Here is a 24,271-nt window from a genome sequence, read left to right as displayed (position 1 = left end):
ACAAATCTGACATCAGGAATCATAATACTCAAAAACCAGTGGGAGAACACTTTAACCTGTCTGGTCATTCAATGACAGATCTGCGGGTGGCAATTTTGCAACAGAAAAGCTTCAAAAACAGACTCCAGCGAGAAACTGCTGAGCTGGAATTGATATGCAAACTAGATACAATCAATTTAGGCTTGAACAGGGACTGGGAATGGCTGAGCCATTACAAACATTGAATCTATCTCCCCATGTAAGTATTCTCACACTTCTTATCAAACTGTCTGTACTGGGCTATCTTGATTATCACTTCAAAAGTTTTTTTCTCTTACTTAATTGGCCTCTCAGAGTTGGTAAAACAACTCCCACCTGTTCATGCTCTCTGTATGTGTGTATATATATCTCCTCAATATATGTTCCATTCTATGCATCCGAAGAAGTGGGCTGTAGCCCACAAAAGCTTATGCTCAAATAAATTGGTTAGTCTCTAAGATGCCACAAGTACTCCGTTCTCTCCTCTGAAGTGTCTTTTAACAGTGAGGGTAATTAACCATTGGAATAATTTACCAAGGGTTGTGGTGGATTCTCCATCACTGGCAATTTTAAAATCAGGACTGGATGTTTATCTACAAGATCTGCTGTAGTTCAGACAAGAGGTATTTTGGGGACATCCTATGGCTGGCCTGTGTTATGTAGAAGGTCAGACTAGATGATCACAGTGGTCCTTTGTGGCCTTAGAATCTATGACTCTGGTGCTGGCCACTGTCAAAGACAGAATACAGGATTAGATCATCCACTGTGGCTGTTCCTGTGTTCAAACCATGAGTGCTGGCAACACTGATTGGGTCAGATCTTCAAAAAAACAGAAGTATAAAATTAGGCTCCTAAATCCATATTTAGGATCCATAAAATAAGATTTGTCAAAAGTTCTGGTTACGCAGCACCTCTGATTGAGGCTTATGTCCTAGTAATGCTGGCATAGTACTTGCTGAGATCAATAGAAGCTGGTGTCTGCTCAGCAGTTTTGAAATCAGGCCACTGATTTAGGAGCTTAAATATGTATTTAGGAGCTTAACTTTAGGCTTTTTTTTTTTTTTAAATCTTGGCCACTAGCTATTGTGTCCTGTTTTTAACTAACCAACCAACGGAACACAGACAACAAATATACTAACAGCTGGGAAAATTTTCTGTTACTCTCACCTGCAATGTGCGCTGTAGAACCCTGCTCACTAATATATATAAACGGTGCAGTTTGTGCATGTCTGACCATACATAAAACCAGGCTCTTCTGTGATTTTGTTGCCTCCATGTTTGATTGCCAATCTGAGCTAGAAAGATTCTACTTCATGTTCAGGGTTGGAAATTCTAAAGTCTAAACCGACATAGCTGATAAGGGTGGGTCTACACTTGGGGCAGTGAATAGCGCACAGACACTGTGCATGCAGCTAGCACAGGTACAAACAGCAGTGGAGACAGTGAGATAAGGCTTAGGTGAGTAAAGACATGCCAGAACACTTACCTTTGTGGCTCTCTACACACCCAAGCCATGCCTCCCAGGTCTCTATTTTTAGTAGTGTAGTGTCCCATTGCCGCCTTCCCACTGCTAGAGCTTTTCTCCACTGCAGTGAAAGACGCCAGCAGCAGGGAAAGGCTCTGGCAGAGGGAGGCAGCGAGAAAAGGCTCCACCACTGGGGAGCTGCCGGAGCCTTTTCCCACTGCCAGAGCCTTTCACTAGGGTGTGTAGCTACATGTACCCTGCACGTCACTGCAAGTGTAGCCATGGCCAAGCTTTAAGAGAGAGGCTGGTAGCCCGTTGGTTTTTTTTTTGTCAATTTCATGTACCTCTCCTGCTGTTGGTCCCATGTAATCTTTTGCACGGACAAACTGTTCCACATCTAGCTGTGCTAATAGTTATCAGGGATGGGATTTTCAGAAGTGCATACAGATTTAGGAGCAAATCGAATTTCAAAATACGTTTTTTGCCACTACACAGGAACTGTGCATCTAGCTGCCGTTAGTAAGGAGGAAATCATTTCCCCCTAGTATTTGTAATTAAAACACCACTTGTAAGAAGGTTGGATTTTTTGAAGACTTGTGGAAGTTCATTGTAGGTGGAGAGTGAATAGAGGGTGAAACATTAAAAGAGATGAAGGTAATGTGCATTCTTTTATATTTCTGTGGGCCTCCAGGAAATGTGCTACCTGTGTATGCAGCGTGCTCAGAGGAACATCCCAGTGTACTTAAGCGAAGAGAGGCGGAGGAAAGAGCTGGATGATGACAGAATATTGGCGCAATACCAAACTATGAAAGACCAAGAGGCTCTTCATAGGCAGCAGGTATTCCATGCATCTGAAGAAGTGGCTCTTTTTACCCACGAAAGCTTATGCCCAAATAAATCTGTTAGTCTTTAAGGTGCCACCGGACTCTTTGTGGTTTTCATTCAACTTGAAGCACTCAGAGAAACAGGATTCCTATCACCGGGGGAATTGAGTTTTGAATGTTTCAAAGAAGTAGGCAGGAAAGGTGTCTGTAGATCAGTGGTTCTCAACCTGTTTGCCATTGTGGGCCACATATGCTGCTGTCTCTTATTTCATGAGCGAGAGCTTAAGAAAAAGAACAAATATCACAAGACTGCCTATAAAATCCCAAGAGTTGTGAATGCTGAGTTCTCAAAGAGACATAAAGTGATCCCTGCAAATATACAGCAAAATATCAACACACAAATCTGCTAGGAGGATTGGAGAAGAGACTTGTGCCCTTAGGGGCAGGGCCAGCGCCAGGCACCAGCCGACCAATCACGTGCTTGGGGCGGCACCTTGTAAGGGGTGGCCAATCTTGGGGTGGCGGGGCGGCGCTCGGGTTTTTGTTTGTTTGTTTTGTTTCGGCGGGGCGACGCTCGGGGGTATTTATTTTTTTTTGGATCAGCGGGGCGGTGCTGGGGGGTTTGTTTTTGGTTCAGCGGGGTGGCGCTCGGGGTTTTTGTTGTTGTTGTTTTTGGTTTGGCGGGGCGGCGCTGGGGGGGTTGTTTTTGGTTTGGCAGGGCAGTGCTGGGTTTTTTGGTTTGTTTTGTTTTTGGTTCGGCGGGGTGGTGCTGGGAGGGGTTGTTACGGCGGGGCGTTTTTTGTTGTTGTTGCTTGGGGCGGCAAAAAAGTTAGAGTCGGCCCTGCTTAGTGGAGGTTGTATGGCCTAGTAAATAGGGCCCTAGTGGTCAGGAGACCTGAGTTCTGTTCCCAGCTCTGCCACTGACCTGCTGTGTAACCCTGGGTAAATCATTTAACCTCCGTGCCTCAGTTTCTCCATCTGTAAAGGGAAGATGATGATACTCCCTTTGTAAAGCAGTTTTAGGTCTATAGAATGAAAGGTGTTGTAGAGAGCTAAGTGGTATTATCATTATTCACTATAAATATATTAGTTTTAGAAAGTATTAAAATGTTATCAGTAATATTCTTATTTTATGTAAATCTAATCTTTTAATGGTCCAGTAATAATATTAGGACCTAAACTATTAGGACTTGATCCAAAGTCCATTGATATCCATGGGAGTCTTTCCACTGAATTCAATGGGCTGGGGCTAAGGCCTTTAATGTACAGAATTATCTATTTCATTATAAAAGGAAGAACTTTAAACTGCATGTCCAGAGAATAGACATGTCATGACTGGAGGATTTCCTGGCTGTGCAGTGACATTACTTTTGTTTACACCTTCATTTAAAATGCCTCTCTTTTCTTTTCCTCCCACGACAGATGAAATTCTTGGCGAACAGAGAACAGAACCAAAAAAACGCTGCCTTTAACCTGGGGGTGGCTGAAGCAATGAGAAACCACAAGAATGAAAAATTCACAGAATTTTATGTAAGAGCTTTTGTTTTGTTTTGTTTTTTAAGAAGAATAGTGCCATCCTGGTAACTTTTCTGCCCAAGCTGTGTATTGACTTTCCATTAGCATATATAACATGGAAAGAAACATCAGAAACTGGGTCACCCAAAGCATTAATAGACAAACCCTTTCAGTGTGAGAGCTTTCAGCAAGGGAGACTATTAATGCATTAACAGTGATGCTCAGATTTTGTCATCATTTAGTCTGACCTGCCTAACACAGGCCACAGGACGTCACCAGTAATTCCTGTAAGGGAAGGAATTATTCTTCCCTGCGATGTAAGTGAACATTATCTAGCACAGAGTAACTGGAGCACAGTAATAACAATAGTGATAGTGGTGGGGCTACTTGGGGGCATTAGTGAGATCTTTGCCAACATTTTGCCACCAACCTAAGGGGAATTTTGGGGTGATTCCCCTGGTTCTGATGGGATTGTCTCCTTTCTGGATACTCCAAATGCATCTCTGCCTGAAATGATTCCGCAGTGTTCGTATTTAAGGAAATGATGCCATGTTTTCATGGTATTGTCTTCTATCTTGTTTCTCCCATCAGATATGAAACATGTTTCTTTCCTTGCAGAAATCATTTGTTTTTGTTAAACGGCCGCCCAGCCCTCCCCCCTACATCAAGCAAGAGGAGTATTCACAAGACTTGTTGAAGCAAATGGAGGAGAAGAAGGAGAAGGAAGCAAAACTAAAGCAGGACAAAGAGCTGATGGATCGGCTGGAACAAGTGCAGCTTGCAGAAGAGTGAGTCTGCCTGTTGTCTCTGCCTAGGGTAGGAGCTGGATGTGGTGCTGGTGGGAGTGGGTCCGTTCTACACGTCTCTTGCCCTTGGCACTAGAGTTAGGACCCAAAGGCAATGGTAGTAAAGCCAGTCTTGTTTAGAGCTGAGTGAAAAATTGATTTTTTGGTTCTGTTGCCAAACCACTTAGTGTGAAACTGAAACTGAATTTTTCATTTTTTCTCACCAAAACAAAAAACAAAAAAAGTTGTATTCGGGCTGAAACGGAATGTTTCAAATGTCGATTTGAAATGACATTTGGAAACGGACCATTCCAACATTTCAGATTTTTCTTTTCCATTTTTTTGTCCAGCTGAAACTGTTCACTGAATTCGACCTGAATTTCATGAATAGCTTTGGTGCCCTGAAAAAGGCATGTGTCAATGAAAGAAGTATATGCACGAAAAATGTTACCTACCCCTTGTCCTGTTCTGTTTTGAATGCTGGATTGGAACCCCCTTGAGAGTGTGATCAGAAATATGATTTTAAAATATTTCTATTGTGTCTCTATCCAGTCTAACCTATCGAATCATTCTACACACCAACTGGTGTCTAAGCACCTGATGTTACAGGTCAGTTCTACAATACAGGTCAAAGAGATACATATTGAAATACAACAACAAACCATCCCATAAATATCCTTAAAAATCTACATTCACCAGTTCACTCCTATACAGTTAGTATGGGGAATGAGGGGAAGCCGCTGCTGCCTTATATGAAATGGCACAAAGATCAGGATTGTTGAGTTCAGACTGACTTGGATTAGTCTTGTATGGTAGAAAAGGGTCTTCTTGGGGGTAAGGACTGTTTTTATGTGTCTTATTCAGTGTCATTGCTAAGGTAGAAGAAAGTAATATTAGGCTCACAAATAAACATAAGGATCGAGATTCTGATTACGCTTATGCTGATGTAAATCCATTGAAGTCAATGGAGACACTTTTGGTTTTACACTAATGTAACTGAAATCAGAATCTGGTTCAGAGAGTAGTTAAGATGTAGATTTAACAACGTTTGTGTGCTGTGAGTGTAATGCAATATCCCTACAAGCAATTTAGGCAGAATTTATGCGCATGGGTGTGGAGGGAGAGGCTAATAACGTGGCACTAGCTTCCATGTTGATTTGAGCCAAAGGGTTTTGGAGCCGGAGCTAAAATTCAAGCTGAACCACTGTATGGGATTTGAAAAGAAAAATACGTGAAATGGTGAACGAGGACATTGTAACCATGAGGAATCAACGCTGGTTTTGTGTGTCTGCCCTGCATTTCATTTACAAGCAGGCACTTTGAACCACTCAGGGCAATGGGTAGCAGCCATTTCATTCCGTTATAGAATTACTCCAATCAGCGTTCTCGACAATAAAACGTTATCACCTCACCTTCCTATTCTATATAGCGTTCGCTTCTATGGAGATTCTTATTGCCGTAGTATCGAAACGCCTTCCAGTCATGTATTAAGTGATATGATTATATGTGCAGTGTAACTTCTTGATTTGGTCTGGGTTCAGTTTTGGGTTGTGTGTTGTTTACCTACATGCTACTCTGTGTTTGTGTTAGAGAAGGCAGGTGGAAGAAGTGCTCCTTGCATTTGGAGTGGAAGGTAGGGGGTGGTTTGTGATGGTTCTTGGTTCCTAGGGGAGTTCATCCCATGGTCTCGGACTGGCCCTGAGAATGCTCTGTCTCCTACACTGAACTGTTTTTTTTTTTTTTTTTTGCTTCTTCAAACACAAGGACAATGATTTAACAAACTAGCTGGCTAGGGTTCACTGTATGCATATCATTGCCCCCTGCCAGATGGAATCAGCTCATTTATGTTGTGTGTCTTAGGCCCTATACTGCTAATAGCCAATGGAGGCTTTCTTTGGATCAGATTGTAGGGGCTGACTGTGTTTTTGGAGCACGAGGAGGTCTCAGTTCAATTCCTGCTGAATTTAGGAAATTCCAAGCTACCGAAGTATGCAGCGGCATAGTGACAATCCTAATAATCTGACGTGGCCAGTGATTTGTTGCTATATTATCGCATGTAACCCAGGGTGATGCACACAGCTCAAGCTCAGTGTCATAAGTTGTCTTACTCTATCATGGAAGTCATCATTATTAATAATTATTGTTATAATCATTTTTGAGGGAGCAGAGCCATCTTGGTAAGAGAGAGAATCATGGGCTATAACCAGTAGCTAAGTGTTATGGACTCAGATGTACTATTGGCAGATCTGTAGTTCACAGGGCATGCCTGGATGAATCCTGCACACTTATTTCTTGGAAATATCATCTCAGTAAAACTCTTGTGACTCTTTTGTATTTTTATTACTAGGCTAGCTGCCCAAAGAGCTAAATACCTGAAGGGCAAAATGGAAGAAATGCAGTGCTATAAGAAGGCCTTGGATACACAGGTAAAAACTTGTGATTAATAATTATGTGTTCCTCACCAGGCCAAGTCCACTGACCTGATAGTGACAAAGTTTTTAAAATAAAATAAAAAAAATCCTGTGTTTAATAACTTTCTTACCTATTATGTGGCTAAGTGATGTGTCTTTAAAAACTGGAATGTTTCTCAGAAAGTTGTGGAGAAGGGTGGAAATACACCATATCTGAAGTGACATATTAAAAAACTCTATAATGATCTAAGCCATAATAAGATCTTCTGAAGTTTTAAGAATTATCACTATAGCCAGTATTTTAAAGCTGTTAAGATGGTGAGTCCATTTAACACCTAAAATGAGGCGCAGTTTACAATGTTTCTATTGCTGGCTGAGAAATAGCCCGTCCCCCCTCAGACTAGTTATCTAGAGGTATCTGTTTGGATTGAGTAGAGCTATACAAAGTCATCATGGAATTTTTTGAGAAATTTTGAATGAAATTGCCACTAGATTCCAAGATCTTAGGTAGCATTCAGTCCCTGCCCTGAAAATCTTACAGACTAAATGGACAAACATACAAAAGGCAGGAGGGGAAACAGAGTCACAGAGAGGTGAAGGGATTTGCCCAAGGTCACAGAACAGGTCAGTGGCATAGCTGGGAATAGAACCTAGGGTGTTCTGATTTCCAGTCCAGTGCCTTATCCACTACATCATGCTGCCTCCTCTATAAGGTGATATTTAAAAAGGAAAAATATGGACTTGAATATCAATAAAAAATGCTTCTTGACTGAACTATAAAATAATCAAGGGAAATGGTAGAATCCTCATTGGGTGTGGCATTTAAATCCAGAATTGAGCAAGTGGATTAGCTGATTTAATAGGTCTTTTCCCATCCCTAGCTTCTGTCATTCAAAGTTTTCAGAGCCATGCATGAGGTTAGTTCCATCATGGTAAAATCTTCATATCAACCTAATACAGATAAAGTTGAAGCCGATACAGTTGCCGGTCTGTGAGCCTGACTCAGCAGATCTCATCTTTGGGAAGAGTGATATGACCAATGAGAAGCTTGCGGAAAAAAGGCAGCGAGCCCAGGAGTTCTACAAGCACCAGCTGCATGCCACAGCCCAGCGGAAGAGGACAGCTATCCTCAATCAGTTGGTGGAGCAGAGGCGAGAAGCTGACATGCTGCAGAGAGCCAAGAGAGAGTAAGTCTGCAGCCCAGTCCAGTACACCATTTCCAATGAAGCCTTGAGAAAATTCAACAGCAGTAATGAAATTGCCTCACAGGGCTCTGGGGTAGGGCAAGAGGGTGCATTTTCTCCTCTTTAAGGCCCCAGTCTAGCAAAGCATTTAGGCACAGGCTTAAAGTTAAGCATATGTGTAGTCCTACTGTCTTCAGTGAGAACTATTCACATGCTTACAATTAAGCCTGTGCTTAAGTGCTTTGCTGGATCAGGTCTAAGTGGAGAGACTTGGAGCCTTCTGCTGGGATTAACTCAGTCAGAGCTGAACTTTATGGATTGGGCCCATTTCTGGCTGAACATTTCAGACAAGCGCCTGAATTTGTAGTTAATCTTCTCAGCTGAGCTGGTGGCCTTCATAGGCTCTGCCAAGAGCAGCCAGATCAGCACAAGGCTATGTGGGGTTTCTAAGCACCACAGGGTTTCTGGCTCAGGTAGTGCTCTCGGTCCACGTGAAAGTCATTAACTTTGTCACAGCCTCCAGCAGCTCTGTGGCTGGCAGGGAGGGGGAGTCATGTTAGACAACCCACCACGCTGGGCTGTGGTTAAAGAAACCCAGGGACAAACTGAGAAAGTGGGGGAGTGGGAGGTAGATTCATCCATGAATCATAGGAGAGACGTTTTTAATAATGTTTCAGGTGGATTGCAGACAGAGGAGCGCAGTTTGAGAAAATATTCCAGATGAATTTAGCAGTGCAGGATGACTGGCAAAAAAGCGCTGGAATGAAAAGGCTAAGGGAAGTTGAAGAGAAGCTATTTGAACGGTAAGATTCCCAAACATTGAGGGGATTTCCCCTTTCCCGTCTTCCTTTTTCTCCATTTTTGCCACTTTGCTACAGTGCCCATCTTTTCGCCAGTCATACCCACTGCAGTGCTTTGCCTTCAGTGCATGGGGAAGTGGAAACCCCCTAACTGATCTCAGTACTGCTTTGTGCTTGAATGGGTTAGAAGCAAAACCATATTAACGCAGTACAGGCCTTTGTCCCACTGTAGTAGCTGGACCATGTAAGAAATTTGAGTCCGCCATGATCTCCAAGCTAATGGATGTAAGGACCAGATTTCTAAAGGTATTCAGGTGCCTAGAGATACAAATAGGCACCTAGTCATAGAGTTTAAGGCCAGAGGGGGGTCACTAAATCATCTAGTTGGACCTCCTGTTTATCACAGGCCACCAACACCAGAAGCTGGGTATGGGTGACAGGAGAGATAACTTGATGATTGCCTGTTCTGTTCATTCCCTCTGGGGCACCTGGCATTGGCCACTGTCAGAAGACAGGATACTGGACTAGATTGACCTTTGGTCTGACCCAGTATGGCCATTCTTATGTTCTTATGTAACACCACTCTGCACCTACACACTACACCCAGCAACCAAAATCAGACCAAAGTATCACAGCCCACAGGAGACTAAACTGTTATGTGGCCATAGGCAGAGAACAGGAGGGGCCAAGGTGCACCAGGGCCCTAGGCCCCTGCAATGGCAGGGACTTGATTAAGTGAGATATACCCAGTTAATCCTGGCAAGTGATCTGTGCCCCACACTGCAGAGGAAGGCAAAACTCCCCACCCAAAGTCACTGCCAATAGGACTTGGGGCAAGAAAACGTCTGCAAGTATACTCAGTTTGAACAGAATCATGGGATTAGCATTCTTCACTTCCAGGATTTTTATTGCAGATTTGTACTGACATTTTATACTGTCTGTTTTTTGTTTGGGTGGATGGCAAGAAAGCAGGAGATGACAGTTAGTGGAAGGCTAGCCAAAAGAATCGAGTTTTAAAGTGCAATTCTTTCCTATACAAGTAGCTCCATATACACTGTTTCTCACTGATTTACGGATCACACTTGCTCAAGTAAAAAGATGTTATTTCAAACGGGCAGCCCTGGAAACTCACTGAGGGCTCTGACAATCAAGCTGGGACTTTTCCATCCTGTGCATCATCACCAAGGCTCTGCAGGTCAAATTATGGCCTAAAACAGTGGTTCTCAACCTTTCCAGATTACTGTACTCCTTTCAGGAGTCTGATTTGTCTTACCCCCAAGTTACACCTCACTTAAAAACTACTTGCTACAAAATCTGACATAAAAATACATACGGCATACTATTAATGAAAAATTGCTTACTTTCTCATTATATAATTATAAAATAAATCAATTGGAATATAAATATTGTACTTACATTTCAGGGTATAGGTTATAGAGCAGTATAGCAAGTAATTGTCTGTATGAAATTGTAGTTAGTACTGACTTTGCTAGTGCTTTTTATGTAGTCTATTGTAAAACTAGGCAAATACCTAGATGAGTTGCTGTATCCCCTGGAAGACCTCTGTGTACCCCCAAGGGTAGGCATATCTCTGGTTGAGAACCACAGGCCTAAAATACATGTTGTCAGCTTATGCCCTCAATGTTACCTGTGCTAAACCTATTGTCTTCAGATTACTCCTTCAGTAACATCTGTCCAAGCCTGCTTAAGGTTAAAATCCTAGTGGGATATCTAGGCACTGTGATATACATAGGTTCCCTTCCTATCTTCTCACCTGTCTACTCTGGTTTTCCAGAGGTCGGGGACTCTTTGCTGCATAAAATGCCAAACAAGGTGGATTTAAAAAGATTTCTGAAAAATGAATAATAGTGTAAAGAGCCTAATAACAGGCATATCTAGGCACTTCAAATTGTGTTTTAGTGCTCCATTACCACAGCCCAGGTGGAATGTCTTAATGCCAAGTTATAAAGCACTTAGCATCACATAGCCAGTCAGATCTCTGACATGGCTGGACATGTCAGAAGGGGGGAAGGATAGCTCAGTGGTTTGAGCATTGGCCTGCTAAATCTAGCGTTGTGAGTTCAGCCCTTGAGGGGGTCACTTAGGAATCTGGGGCAAAATCAGTACTTGGTCCTGCTAGTGAAGGCAGGGGGCTGGACTCAATGACCTTTCAGGGTCCCTTCCAGTTCTAGGAGATAGGTATATCTCTCTATATAATAACTGCTAGCCTTCTAATGCAGTACAGAGAGGGTGATACCTCCTGCTGTGAGGCTAATGCATAGAGGGATCCCTTTGTTTACCAGGTCTGTTTTAAGGACTCACTGACAGGAGCCAGCAATCTTCATTTGAAAAAGACCAACAAAAACTAAGTACATTAGGTGTTTTGTTGTTTGCCATAGATGATGTATAGATGGCCTTAGAGGTGCCTTTGAGTTAGTGGGTCTTCTGTGGCCACCTCTTGTGGGCCAGAACCACTCTGCTCTGCCTTGTGCGTTGGGAGCCTTGTATCAGAACAGCTGATCAGACACCGCTCACACACAGAGGGGCACTTCTAGAGTGCCCTATACATTAAGACAGAGGTGGATTGCGTCTAAAGGGCTCTCTAGATTTACCAACAGGTGGGCTCCAAAGTCCAGCTTAGTCTGGCCTTTCTCTCATGCCACCTCCCAAGCAACCAGACTGGCAGCAGTCAGCTGTGTACTGCATTGATGCCTTCTGCACTGGCTTACTTCCGTTGAAGGGCCCAGATCCTGCCTTTCTCCGCCCCATATGGATAGCTGCAAACTTTACCCTCCAGTTGTGTTGTACCGGAGGGCTCTGTGTGATCCGTGACCCAGACACAAAGCCAGTTCTAACTCTGGCATTAGCAGGTATAATTCCCATTGACTGCAGTGGGGATGAGGCTGAATGGGTGCAGCTTATTTCTCTGTTTTCCCTTAGTCAATAACATTTAACACATTTCTCTTTATCTTCAGTGCCGGGGACAAGCTCATGCTACTTGATCAGTGCGAGAGGTACCGACGCTGTTTGCAGTGTAAGAGGCGCACGACCAACTGCGGGGAATCCAATGTGTGGTCAGAGTCTAGATACATTCCAGGATCCCGGTTAATGGTTTGAAGCAAGTTTTCACCCTATTTTTGTTTTCTTCGTGCGGATTTTTCCCCCCCCCCCCGAATGTGGTGAGCTATGTCTCACAGCTCAATGAAAATTGCTCTAAAGATTGTTGCTTTTGGACTTAGGTTTTTATGAGAATTATGTTGAATTAAACAAAGTTCCAAAGGAGTAATTTCCTTGCTTTGGTACCAGATCTGTAGGTTAGCTGAACTGACGGTAAGATCTGGAGGGGCAGAAAGAAGACAGCGTGGGGAGCAGGAGATTGTTACCCTGTCAAGTTGGCATTGAGTGATCAGCAATTTCTACTCCTCTGATCACCATTTAGTGCCCTGTAGGAAAGGAGTTGGTGTCCTTGGTCCAGTATCTAGGGGACAGCTACCACTGTTTAACACCCTTCTTAGCAATCTCAGCAGAGATGAAGAACTGACTCAGCATGGAGACTGACCTAATCTCACACCAAGTGGTTGTACCTCCTGATCCGATGGCAGGCCTTGAAGGTAAGGCAGCTTGCACTGCCACTGTCCATGGTGTCGTCGATTTGGCTGTCCACAATTTCACTCACCAGGGCTGTCATATAGACTGGTGCTCTTCAAGCCATTCAATTCACCTAATCATTGACCGTTGATGCCAGTAAACATTAATCTCTGCTGTGGAGTCTGATAGCAAGAGGCATTCTGAAAGGAAGTTCTGTTACAGATCCTGCCTGCTGTCCCACAAATATTGGGGGTACTAAGTGGAATAAGTATTTCCAGATGAACTCCTTCACCCCTTCTATATGCTACAGTGTGGTGCTTGGGTGTGAAGAGCCCCGTGGGCGCTCTGCTGAAATACTAGCTCACGCAAGCCTTTTAGAAAATCCTAAACTCCTAAGCCTCATTTTGAATGCAAGCTCTGCAACTGAGTCCTCGGCTCTTCAGGCACTTGTCCAGCTGGAACTGCTGAATTGGAATCGGACGTGTTTAAAGGCTGAGATGCTGTGCGTTAGTGGAGACTGGCCAAGAGCTGGATCACAGCCATGGAAGCAAGGAGAGAAATGTGCTAATTAGGCGAGAGATCAACCAATACTGCCAATTTGCTACAGAGCCCAAGAGAATACAAATTGTCCAAACGCCTGCCCTGACTCGCACTCCAGAGCGCAGCAGTGCTCTCTCTCACTATTGCTAAAGCCCTTGAGATTTTAAAGCCTGATCCTGCAGTATTCCTGCAAAGCTTGTTGAGCTCATCAGGCGTTTTGCAAGGGCTACAGCATTGGGGGCCTTACTTCTAGCTCTTCTTCCCCTTCCCTTGGTAGGGTGCAATAACTGGTCTGTTACTGACAGCTGTAGCCCCCCCCCCCCGAAGGACATCACCAGCTACACCATTCTACTGTCTGAACAGACAGATCCCCAACATGAGCAGGGACAGAGATTGTTTCTGTACACTGGAACTGTATTATTATTGAATAGTTATACTGCAGTAGTTCCCAGCAGTCCTACACAAGCCCTCATTGTACTAGATGCCGCAGAAATGCTTAGGGAAGACATTGTCCCTACCTCAACTAACTCACTTTAGCAATCTGTGCAATCAGTTAACTAAGGCCTCCAACAGCCCGGTGAGGTAAATAAGAGAGACCCAATGCAGGCTTCCTTTGGGGCTGCAGGGGCTCTTGGACAGCAAATAGCAGTGCTGCATAGCAGGCTAGGACAAGCACTGAAAAGTATCCTATCCAGTTGAAGCTGTAGTGAGGCATGTATGTGAGCAGGGCTGCAGGACTAACATCCATAAGGTGCCATGGGATACATAATGGTCACAATTGTTCTGGTCTAGACAGGTTCTTAGCCCGTGCTCATCACCGAGCACTATGCAGGAGTGCATTAACCGCTGTGACTACCCATCTGTCACGTGTTTCTCTCATGCTCTCCACAGGTGGAGAAGTGGCTGGCGTGTTCTGTTTTGGAATTGATTTTTCTATACAGGGAGACATTGTGAGGCTCATGGCTTGCTGTCTGAAAGGTGGGCGCTCCAACAGCACTATGCCCCTAATGCACAGGTTCAGTCCTGACTAAGCAAAGAACTTGAACACATGAGCAGTCCCGTTGACATTAATGGGAACCCTCACCTGCTTTGCTGGATTGGTGCCCAAGAGGACAGGCAACACCGCATTAGCTTCCATTTTCAGGTGTAGTCTGCATGCCTGGCTCTCGCTGACACATGTCTAGTACGGCATATGCAATGAATTTAAAATACCCTTCAGAAACCATTTGGCATACATGGTTTTTAAAAGAAGGGATGGTGTTGCACTTTTTAAGTAAGCTTTAATTGATTATACAAATGAAACATACACAGTACAGAAATCTGTCATTGCATTACAAAAGCACTGCATGTACAATCACTTACAGGAGCTGTTTAATGCTCTCTAATAAAATGGCCAGCACATTCAGCTTGTCTGAGGCCTTCATAAAGTAACACTAAGAATTACTGAGGCAGTTTAACACAGTTTTACGGACAAAGTAACAATGAAAGGGTTCCATTGGACCTGTACATGGGAAAGCAGAAGACTATTGAGATTAACCTGTCATTATAGCACCTGATGACTGGAGGGGAGAATAAAGACAATGCCAAACTCCAGAAGGTGTTTTGGGCTGGAAGTGTGCATTGTTTTGGGAGTGCTTTCTTCTCCTGCTGCTTTAGTCACTGAGTGAATTCAAAATGTGGTTTATGTTAGCTCATGAGCAGAGTGGGGTGGGAGCATGCCACCTGGGGTGTTCTGAATGCTCCTCACAGATTGTAGGCACTCATGCAAGGTATGCAAATAGCTTGAAGTAAGGGAGAAAAATCATTCGTGATTTCAGTTCAGATACCGACTCTTGTTTAGAGACGGCTACAACCTCCACCCTCCGTCCCGGTGGGATGCTGAATGTTTTCCTCCAAATTTGGGGGTGGGATTCTGGTGCATGCCCATTTCTACATCACTGGAGCTGAAAGTAAAGCTTTTATTGAGCCAAATACTGACTGAGGAGAACCTAAGGTTAAACCCTGAGAAGCACAGTAAAGCTCACTGCTTGCTGAAACATGAAGTCAATGGACTCAATGTAGAGTCAGACAGTCCGAATGGCTTAGGCCCTGATCCTGTAAAGACTTACACACACACTTAACTGAACCCACTGTGAGTAATTGATCCCATTGATGCGAGTGGGACTACTCGGTGTGTAAAGTTAAGTCTGTATGTAAAGCCTTGCGTGACTGGGACCTTAAAGCAACTAGAAAGCTCTCAATTTTGGCTTTACATATCGGATATGTTGCCAGTTTTCATTTTAACTGATATTTTAATTGGGAAAAGAAGTTAGAGGTCTTAGCTAATCAGGAAACAAACATTTACATTGCTGAACTGGTTGCAGCAGTTCAGAGAAAACTATTTGACTGCTGTGATATTAATGGGAGGCATCAGATGTGATCTAACTGGTTCATCAGCGTTGCACATGGCAGCATTGCTGACTTTTGATACGGTCATGCTGACTTTCATTATGTGATGAGTCTTGTTTTCAGCCAACCATGATCTAAGACTTTTTGTTTATGCATCAATTAATAACATTTTAAAATAGATCAGATTCTGTTTTCCTTTTTTATGTGCTAGTCTGAAAATAAACAGATGTCCATCCCTTTGCATTGGCAGTCAGATTTGATGAGGCAAGACTTGTATGGTTAAAGCCTGTATTTAACCCAGCAGCAAAAACATAAACTTGATTTATTGGATATGATGCTTTGGGTGCTATTTTATGTTAAGTAAAAAAAGACCCTCTTACTATTCCCTGAGACCTTTCTTGGCCATATTGGAGCCAGGTAAGGAGAATGTGTTAGGAAAATCAAATACTCTTAAATCTGTGGAGTGTAGGATCTTGATTGTCATTATATAGGTTACAGACATTTGATGATATGAACCAATAGAATAAGGCTTTAAATAAACAGAACAAACTTACACAAGGTCGGTGAAGTAATATATTATTGGACCAATGTCTGTTGGTGAAAGAGACAAGCTTTTGAACTACATAGAGCCGTTCTTCAGGTGTGGGAAAGCAGAGTGTCACAGCTAAATACAAGGTGGAACAGATTGTTTAACGTAAGTAGTTAACACATATTTTAAGAAACCATTCAAGGTGAAGTGGCCCCATTAACATCTCTCAGTCATAGGACAAAAAATGAGGAAGAATTTTTGGACAAATGCACCATGAAACCAGCCATATGCCCTATCTTGTATTTAGCTGTGACACTCTGAGTACCTTTTCCAGACCTGAAGAAGAGCTCTGTGTAGCTCAAAAGCTTGTCTCTTTCACCACAGAAGTTGGTCCAATACAAGATATTATCTTACGCACCTTGGCTCTCCAATATCCTTGGACCAACATGGCTACAACAACACTTCAAAGGACAAACTTGGAACTTCAAGTTATCATCTCTTTAAACACATCTTCAGGTTGGGCTGATATTATTCCCTTTTAGAGGAATCAATAGGGAAAGGATACTCCTCACTAATACATTCAAACTGATTGTTAAGGGACATATGCAGTGTTGTTGTACCCATGTTGGTCCCAGGATATTAGACACTCGACGTGGAAGATTTTTGAAAGGTCTTCCTAAACTTACAGCAAACTCCATTGGCTCCAGTGCAGCACCTTCTGATTTCTGCTAGTGTCACTAAAAGGAGACTAGAGCGCCAAAACAGTAGTGATGCCACAGTGCCTTTGATTGCAATTCTTTTTGATTACTAATAAAAATAAAAAAATCACTGCGGCACTCTGTGTATCAAAGAAATGAAACTTCAATGACAGTTTTGGCCTCTAGCACCATCGCTTTGTAGAAGAGAGCACCCAAGCCAGTTCCTTGAGAGCTATGTTTCCTGTGTGGTTTGCTACTTTACAATTCATTCTTTTGATACAGAAGTGAGACAATTTGTTTAGAAGAGAATACTGTTTATGCAAGGTCACAGGAGTGCTTTGAAGGAAGGTGGAAACTACGGTGCAGGACTTCTTGGGGTAAGCCTTTAGACATATATGTCTCTGTCACTGCACATGTTGGCTCTGGCCTGTTCCCTAGTCAGGTACTTACAAAGTAAAAAGGCAGCTGCAAGTAAGAAAGTGCTTGTTTCCAGATACAATACAATTTTGCAAGCCTGAAGATCGGCAATGATGGTAACAACTAGGGAGTATTAAGGATCAGAGTTTTAAAAAAATTATACATCTTGAATGTGCATGGCTGCTTGTGGCCACCTGTAGTTATCGATAGCAAATGACTCATATTCAGTGCTATAGATGAGGGCTTTGACAAAGGCTTCCTTGTCTTCTGGTTCTGGGTACCAGGAAGCCAGATTATGTTTGTAGGCGTAGTCAACAATCTGCAAAGAAAAAAAACCAAAACAATAATGAATAGCTCAATCTCTACTGCTATTTCTCCCCAAGACCTGGTCTACACTATGAAGTTCGGTTGACGTAAGCCATCCTGCGTTGACGTAGTTGTGCCTGTATCTACACTTTAATTTGTCTCACACCGATGGAGCCCCATTACGGAGACATGGTAACCCCACCTCCCTGAGCGGTGAGGAGCCAGAGTTGATGTACTGAAGTCGACACAGTGCAAGTGTAGATACTGCATTATCTATATCGGCTCTAGCAGTCCTCCAGCAGCCGTCCCACAATGCCTGACACTGACTGCTGTGGTCACAGTTGTGAACTCCACTGCCCAGAGGTCACAGAGACTGAAAGGCCCCTCTCTCTCTCCCTCCCCCACCCCCATAAAACCCTGCAAATTTTTGAAATCCCATTTTCTGATTGTCCAGTTTAGCAAGCACACCTAGCAGCTCTCCACTGTTGTGTGCAACTGCCTGGGTGACCAGGTGGGCTACATGCTCCAGACTCGCTCTGGCCAGAAGTCGATGGGAGATCTTGGATCTCCTGAGCCTGCAGGGAGAAGAGCCTGTGCAGACATAGCTACGGACAAGCCATAGAAATGTGGACAGCTACGAGCAGCTTACGCAGAGGACGCAAGAGAAGGGGTATGACAGGGATCAGCAGCAGAGCCGCGAGAAAGCGAAGGAAATGCGGCAGGCCTATCAGAAGGCCAGGGAGGCCAACAATCGATCCAACACCGAGCTGCAGACCTGCTGCTTTTCCAAAGAGCTACATGCCGTACTTGGTGAAAACCCCACCAGTATCCCATGGATACCTCTGAAGAGCCTAAGACACAGACTCATGGCATGCACAGCGAGGAGGAGTGAAGGAGACTGGGGGACATGCAACTGGGGTCCCAGCTATGTCGTGAGCCAGGACCTGTTTGAGACTCCACCACAGTCAAGTCAGTGCCAGCAGTTGAGCATCAGTGAGCCCAATGCAGGGGAAGGAACCTTGGGTAAGTGTGTAAATGTATTTCCCAGTACCATGATGTCTGGGCCTAAATGTAACAGGCCACAGCTATTGACTTTTCATTAGTTTACTCATCCTAGAAGAGGTAGTGGCACAACAAGGAGAGGTAGAGTTGTTAGCTGCTCTTCATTCCCCTGTAGAGTTAGGCGGGAGAGTGGGGGTTTGTGGAGAGGTTTGTTTATGTACACAGGGATGTTCCTTGAATCTGCCTGAGAGATCTCAAAGAAATGTTCATGCTGGTACCCTGCAATCCTCTCCCGAAGGTTTCTAGGGATGGCAGCCTTATGTCTTCCTCCGCAGCAGAACATTTTCCCGCGCCAGTTGGTGATGACTTTGGCAAGCACCATTCCAGTCAAGAGGCTAGTGGCATACGGGCCCGGGCGACTTCAGGACACCAACTGCAGCTGGGCTGTCCATGCATTTGTTACCCTCAGGAGTGAGATATCAGCTAAGATGACCACCGCCTGTGGAAACTGGTGCCAGTATTCAATGCCACTGCCCTATACTCAGTCCTTCAAGCAGGCTGTATGGACAAGGAAAGAATGGACAGGAGACAGGCCCAGGAATCCCAGCAGGAAAAGGAGAGGGAGATGCACCAGGACATAATGGGGCTTCTCTGGCAGCAAACACAGATGCTGCAGCCTCTTGTGGACCTACAGATTCAACAGCCACTCCCTTTGTCGTCTATGGAGAACTCCACTACAGCACCTCCCTACACACAACCCCTTCAACATTCCACGCGGCATCAGGAGCTGTGTCCCTACCTCGGCTACTCCACACTGGGGGACAGTAAGGCCAACTACAGCTTCACATACACTGACCTATGAGAGCCAAGGTTGCTGTATGTGTGTAGCCAAAATGGACATAAATGCATGACAATGGCACCCACCATGGATTTTCCAACTCCAAAATGATTTCCTGTTAATCGGTGGCAATTGGACATTGCAGGTTTCCACAGGGCGGTTGCCATTGGTTTTTCCACTTCAGTGCAGCTCTCATTCTGGTGTCCCTGCGATGGAAGGCTGCGGCAAGCTCAGCACATAGAGCCAGCAATGTGGCCTCCCTTGCACATGGAAAAGTTCTGCCGCGGCTGCCTGTCATCCCAAACTTGCCTTATGATGCGATCCCACCTGTGTGCTTGTTTCTTGGGCCCAGAAGTGGCGCTTCACTGTCTGCAGCTGCTCTGTGAATGCCACCAACAACCTTGCATTGGTTTTCACTATATCCCATTAAATCATCGTGTGCCCTGCTGATGTGGTTCTTTCTGAGGTTCTGCAAATACCGGAGGATTGTGTGTGTCCGGTGCATGGAACACTCATGACAATAGTGCAGAATTGTGCGGGTTCCATGCTTCTGTCAGAGATGGCGGAGAGCAAGGAGGGCCACGTAGGTTCATAGGTTGTTTTTTTTTTTTAAAAAGGCACGGAAATTATGGGATAAGTATGACATTACAGGAGGGAGAAAGATGCATGCTAGGATGTTGTCCCCTTGCTCCCAGTCACCCCTGCAGGACTCATTTCTGCCCCATCATGCATTGCCAAAACTTTCCAAAAGACAGTGCACTGGATGGTGGTGAGTTGCACCCTGGAATATCTACCCAGGAGGAGGGAGATTTCATTATCTGAGTTGCACTAAAATGCGGAAGAGAAGACTAACTGTTCAAGATCAGCCAAGACTTCTGTGCTAGAGGCTGCACCACTGGTCTGTGAAGCAAGATGTGCTGTTGTATGTTTTGCACGGAAAGTGAGTGGTATTTTCTGCTTCATTTTCAAAAATCTATTACTGATCAGTTGCATATAGCACTTTACAGACTGCCGGATTCTCAAGACACCTCTGGGGGCAGCTAAGTATTAACATCCCCATAGTCAGAAAAGGTGAAACTGAGGCATGAGGTAAATTTTCAGAAGTGGTCTCTAAATTGGGGGTATTATAGACACTAAGGCCAAGTTATTCAACCATGGGTGCCTACATGTACCCATAAATCCATATTTAATCACTGGCCTTGACTCTTCGCGGAACACTTGCAGCTCCTATTAAGGATGATGGAACACGCCCTGGGTGCTCAGCGCCTCTGAAAATCAGGCCACTTATTTAGGTGCCCAAGTTTAGACACCCAAAGTCTGACCATAAGCTCACTGAAATCAGTGAGCTTATTACTTCAGGCATCATTGGATCAGGCCCCCAAAGTCTGCAAATGTTGGCCCTGATTTGCCAAGGTGTTGATCACTCTAAGCTCCCATTGACTAAGTGCAGTTAGGGATGATCTACAATTCTGAAAATCCAGCTGCTTGCACCTGAAGATGGGCCACTTTTAACATTTGGGTCTTAACCATTTGCCCAAATACAGAAAGAACCACTGGAAAATCTGGGATGAAACTCAGGAGTTTGTGAGTACTATTGCTTTGCTCACATCACACAAGAAAGCCACACAACTTAGGACAAGAAACAGAGCATGGAGCTTTAAACCACATGGGATTAATTTTCTTAGCATTATTAAGACTCTCTTCACCTCAACATCCTGATTCAGTATTTACAATGTCAGTAATTTGGAATGGACAAGGAGGCTTCACCAATGTGTGACGGAGGCTAATTTGGTATTAATGTCAGGCACATTGGGAGCCAACTGGGAGTTACACAGCGTGGGGCTACCTGGAATTGTGATTGGCCCATGGCACTGAATCAGCTCTGATAAACCTGAAAGATCTACTCTATCCCATGGAAAGTCACGGGGGGAGGGGCTGAGAGCAGCGAGCGAAGGTGTGGCCTCGGCAGGAAGAGGCGGGGCTTCAGCCAGAAGAGGTGGGGCAGGGGGCTAACCTCCCCAGGGGGAAGCGTCACCCACCGCCCATGTTTCTGGGTCTAACATAGCCAGTGCATTTATATTGGTAGTCATAACCACATCAAAGATGAGGGCAAGAGAAAAATCCTTGCCAACGTTACGAGAGGTTATATATAAACAAAAACTTCACAAGAATACTCGAATTCTTACTTCAACAGCAATTTTGAAGGACACCTCTCTGATGGTACTCAGGGGAGGATAGAGTCTCCCTTCAGCAAGATGCTCCTCCGTGACCTCTTCAGCAATAGACTAGAATGAAGAGAAGGTAGGTTATAGATGATGTTCTCAATCAAGTACAGCATGCACCCTTTTAAGGCTTTAACAAGGCAGTGCGGAGCTGAGACTTCAGTTGCTACGAGAGCCGGGAGAAGTCCTTGTAATCAAAAGCAAAACCACTCAAAATTCAAATTTGCATACATTTCATTCTGAGCTTGAAAACGCAGCCCTTTCAGCAAAAAATGTGTGCGCGACTAGCTACCATTTTTGAAAGAAGTGAGTCCATTTCTGAGAAACAGTTGGCTCTGCCTCCCAAACATGCCGCTTGGCTATATGTTATGATCTGAAAACAGACATTTTCCTAAAAATACAGCCTACAACAAAGGCTGAGGAAAATGCAAAGTAATGTCTTTGTGAGAGCTGCTGGCGTGGCGGGGAACCCTGGCTGCTTGCTTTTCCCTCCGCTGATGGGAACCAGGCATCTCCTGCAACAGGGGAAAGGCTATGGAATAAATTCAGCTGTTTCAAATATGATCAAAGGCTTTGGGGGATTTTTGTTTTCTTTTGGATTTGTTATTTTTGCCTGTAAGTAAAAATACCCAGGACTCCAGGGGACATGTCCCCTCGCCCCCCTCAGCTCCCTCCAAAGAGGGGAACCAAATACTGGCTCATGCAGAGGACTTCTGTTGGCACAATGGAAGCTCTAGCATCCTGCTGTGTTGGGAAAGTCTGCAGCCTTTTGCTGAGGGTTGAAGTTCACATGATACACATTGCCCTGGGCCCGTTCCTAGCCAAGGACTTAACTAGACTCCTGGGGCTCAACAAGCCTCATTCAAGCTGCTTTTTTATTTTTTAAAAGCACCAGTTAAATATAGATCTGAAACCTCTGCCGTGGTGAGGAAGATATCGTCGGAGATATGCCGGACCCCGCAGGCAATGACTCCCAGTGCCACTCCGGGGAACACGTAGGCATTATTTCCTTGGCCGGGGAAGAAGGTCTGTCCACTGGCCAGGGTTACTTTAGGGAATGGACTCCCACTTGCAAATATGCCTCGGCCCTGTTGAGAGAGACAGACACACACAGATATTGGAGAGGCAATGTCTACAATTGAGGGGATCCCAGAACCCAGCTCTGGGAGTACAGTGACTGTGATAGCAAATTCATTGATCATTCAGCAACAGCTCCACCACCATTAGCATCTGACTGCTGTTTAAACTGACATACAGTTTGTTTGCAAAGGGGAAAGAGTCATGTGGCATTTAGTTTCCATTTGGCCAGGTACCAGACAACGTCTCATTCTAACCTATTTATCTAGATACATACATGGCTCCTGTCAACACAGTGCCCTGTGATGCAGGAAAATATTCCCATTTTACAGAGGGGAAGGAGATGCGCAGAGATATTTAGGCCCAGATCCTCAAAGGTATTTAGGCTTAACTTCCACTAAAATCAATGGAAGTTAGGAGTCTAAATACCTTTGAGGATCTGGGCCTAAATGACTTACCCAAGGCCCCCCAGAAAGGCTAAGGTAGACCCTAGACTTGAATCCAGATCTCCTGAGTTCCAGTCCAGTGCCTTACCCACTCTCTTTCCCCTTGCCTGATCCAAATCCCAAAGTTGCCTTCCATGAATACCTGAGCTAGGGCCCTCATGCATTTGAGGAGCTCACTGAGGAACACAGCTCTGATGGGCCAGCCTGAGAACGGAGTTTGGGATGGGATCAGGGCCTCCCTCCTCTCCACCTAATAAAAAGATTCAACCCCAACAAGGTTGTGTAGCTGGGCCCTGGAGGGGAGGAGGGTCTCTGCATCAGGAACGCCCCCCTCAACAAATCACCACCATTAACGCTAAGGGTATGTCTCCGCTGTGCCAGCGTAGATGCTTCCTACATCGAAGGGGGTTTTCCATTGATATAGTTAAGAATTCTTCTGTCAACCTAGCCGCAGTCACTCTGTGTGTGTGTGTGCATGTGTGCGCACGCGCACATACCGGGGGTTAGTTCAACCTAACTATGTCGCACAGCGTGCAACATGTTTCACAACTCTCCGAGCGGGGTAGCTAGGGTCGACCTAATTCTGGGGTGCAGACTAGGCCTGAGAGTTTATGAACGGAAGTTGCCCCCGTGGGACTGATCAACTGCAAGAGCCCCGCAGGCTGCCATTTCACTCGACATGAGCTGTACGTCAGTGGGGCTCTGCCAGGAGGTTACATTCATCTATGACCCACCAAAGAGCCCTCTGATCACTGTAGCACACAGCGAGGTTGCGCTGTGTGTTAAGTCTCTTTGGCTGTTCCACTCAGCTGCTGTGCTGGGAGAGACAGTCGCACATTTACCTCTGTTAGGTGATAGCACTGCTCGGCTGTGCACTCTGCTTTACTCGTGGGGTTACTTAGGGCAAATATGATGGGCCTGTCATTGAAAGACGCCATGTCCTTCAAAATCTTCTCCGTGAAAGCTCCTGCAATGGCGGCTACACCTAAGAAATGAACAATTAATTCCTGATTCACTCTATGATTTCCAATGGATTGGGCCCATGTTTCCTTAAACCTCAGCTCTTGTAAGTGCTCAGTAAATTGAACTGTATGACTCTGAGGGAGAAGGCCACCCCTTTCCAGAGACCCCATGCAAGTCAGATTTACAGTGACAAAACCACCTTCAGGATAAAGCCCTCCACTCCATCGAGCAGAGGATCAGCAAACAGCCCAAACC

The 24,271-nt window shown here is 44.7% G+C and overlaps 2 protein-coding genes across 2 annotated transcripts in view; one reads left to right on the top strand and one right to left on the bottom strand.

Annotated features, from left to right (window-relative positions):
* CCDC81 (coiled-coil domain containing 81) overlaps positions 1 to 16,112 on the top strand; it is a 36,859-nt gene extending 20,747 nt beyond the window's left edge. The window contains exons 9-15 of the mRNA XM_034759002.1: positions 2,175 to 2,321; positions 3,730 to 3,837; positions 4,441 to 4,610; positions 6,955 to 7,033; positions 7,979 to 8,205; positions 8,880 to 9,005; positions 11,978 to 16,112. Coding sequence (XP_034614893.1) covers positions 2,175 to 2,321; positions 3,730 to 3,837; positions 4,441 to 4,610; positions 6,955 to 7,033; positions 7,979 to 8,205; positions 8,880 to 9,005; positions 11,978 to 12,119 — 999 coding nt within the window. The 3' untranslated portion in view covers positions 12,120 to 16,112. The remainder of the gene's footprint in view (positions 1 to 2,174; positions 2,322 to 3,729; positions 3,838 to 4,440; positions 4,611 to 6,954; positions 7,034 to 7,978; positions 8,206 to 8,879; positions 9,006 to 11,977) is intronic.
* Positions 16,113 to 16,360: 248 nt separating this feature from the next.
* ME3 (malic enzyme 3) overlaps positions 16,361 to 24,271 on the bottom strand; it is a 194,600-nt gene continuing 186,689 nt past the window's right edge. The window contains exons 11-14 of the mRNA XM_034759001.1: positions 23,896 to 24,038; positions 22,445 to 22,618; positions 21,495 to 21,593; positions 16,361 to 17,481 (exon numbers count right to left, since the gene is read on the bottom strand). Coding sequence (XP_034614892.1) covers positions 17,320 to 17,481; positions 21,495 to 21,593; positions 22,445 to 22,618; positions 23,896 to 24,038 — 578 coding nt within the window. The 3' untranslated portion in view covers positions 16,361 to 17,319. The remainder of the gene's footprint in view (positions 17,482 to 21,494; positions 21,594 to 22,444; positions 22,619 to 23,895; positions 24,039 to 24,271) is intronic.

Source organism: Trachemys scripta, chromosome 1 (assembly GCF_013100865.1).
Source record: "Trachemys scripta elegans isolate TJP31775 chromosome 1, CAS_Tse_1.0, whole genome shotgun sequence".
Lineage (NCBI taxonomy): Eukaryota > Metazoa > Chordata > Testudines > Emydidae > Trachemys > Trachemys scripta.
Note: the sequence above shows the minus strand (reverse complement) of the source record. Positions and strands in the feature narration are given on the sequence as shown.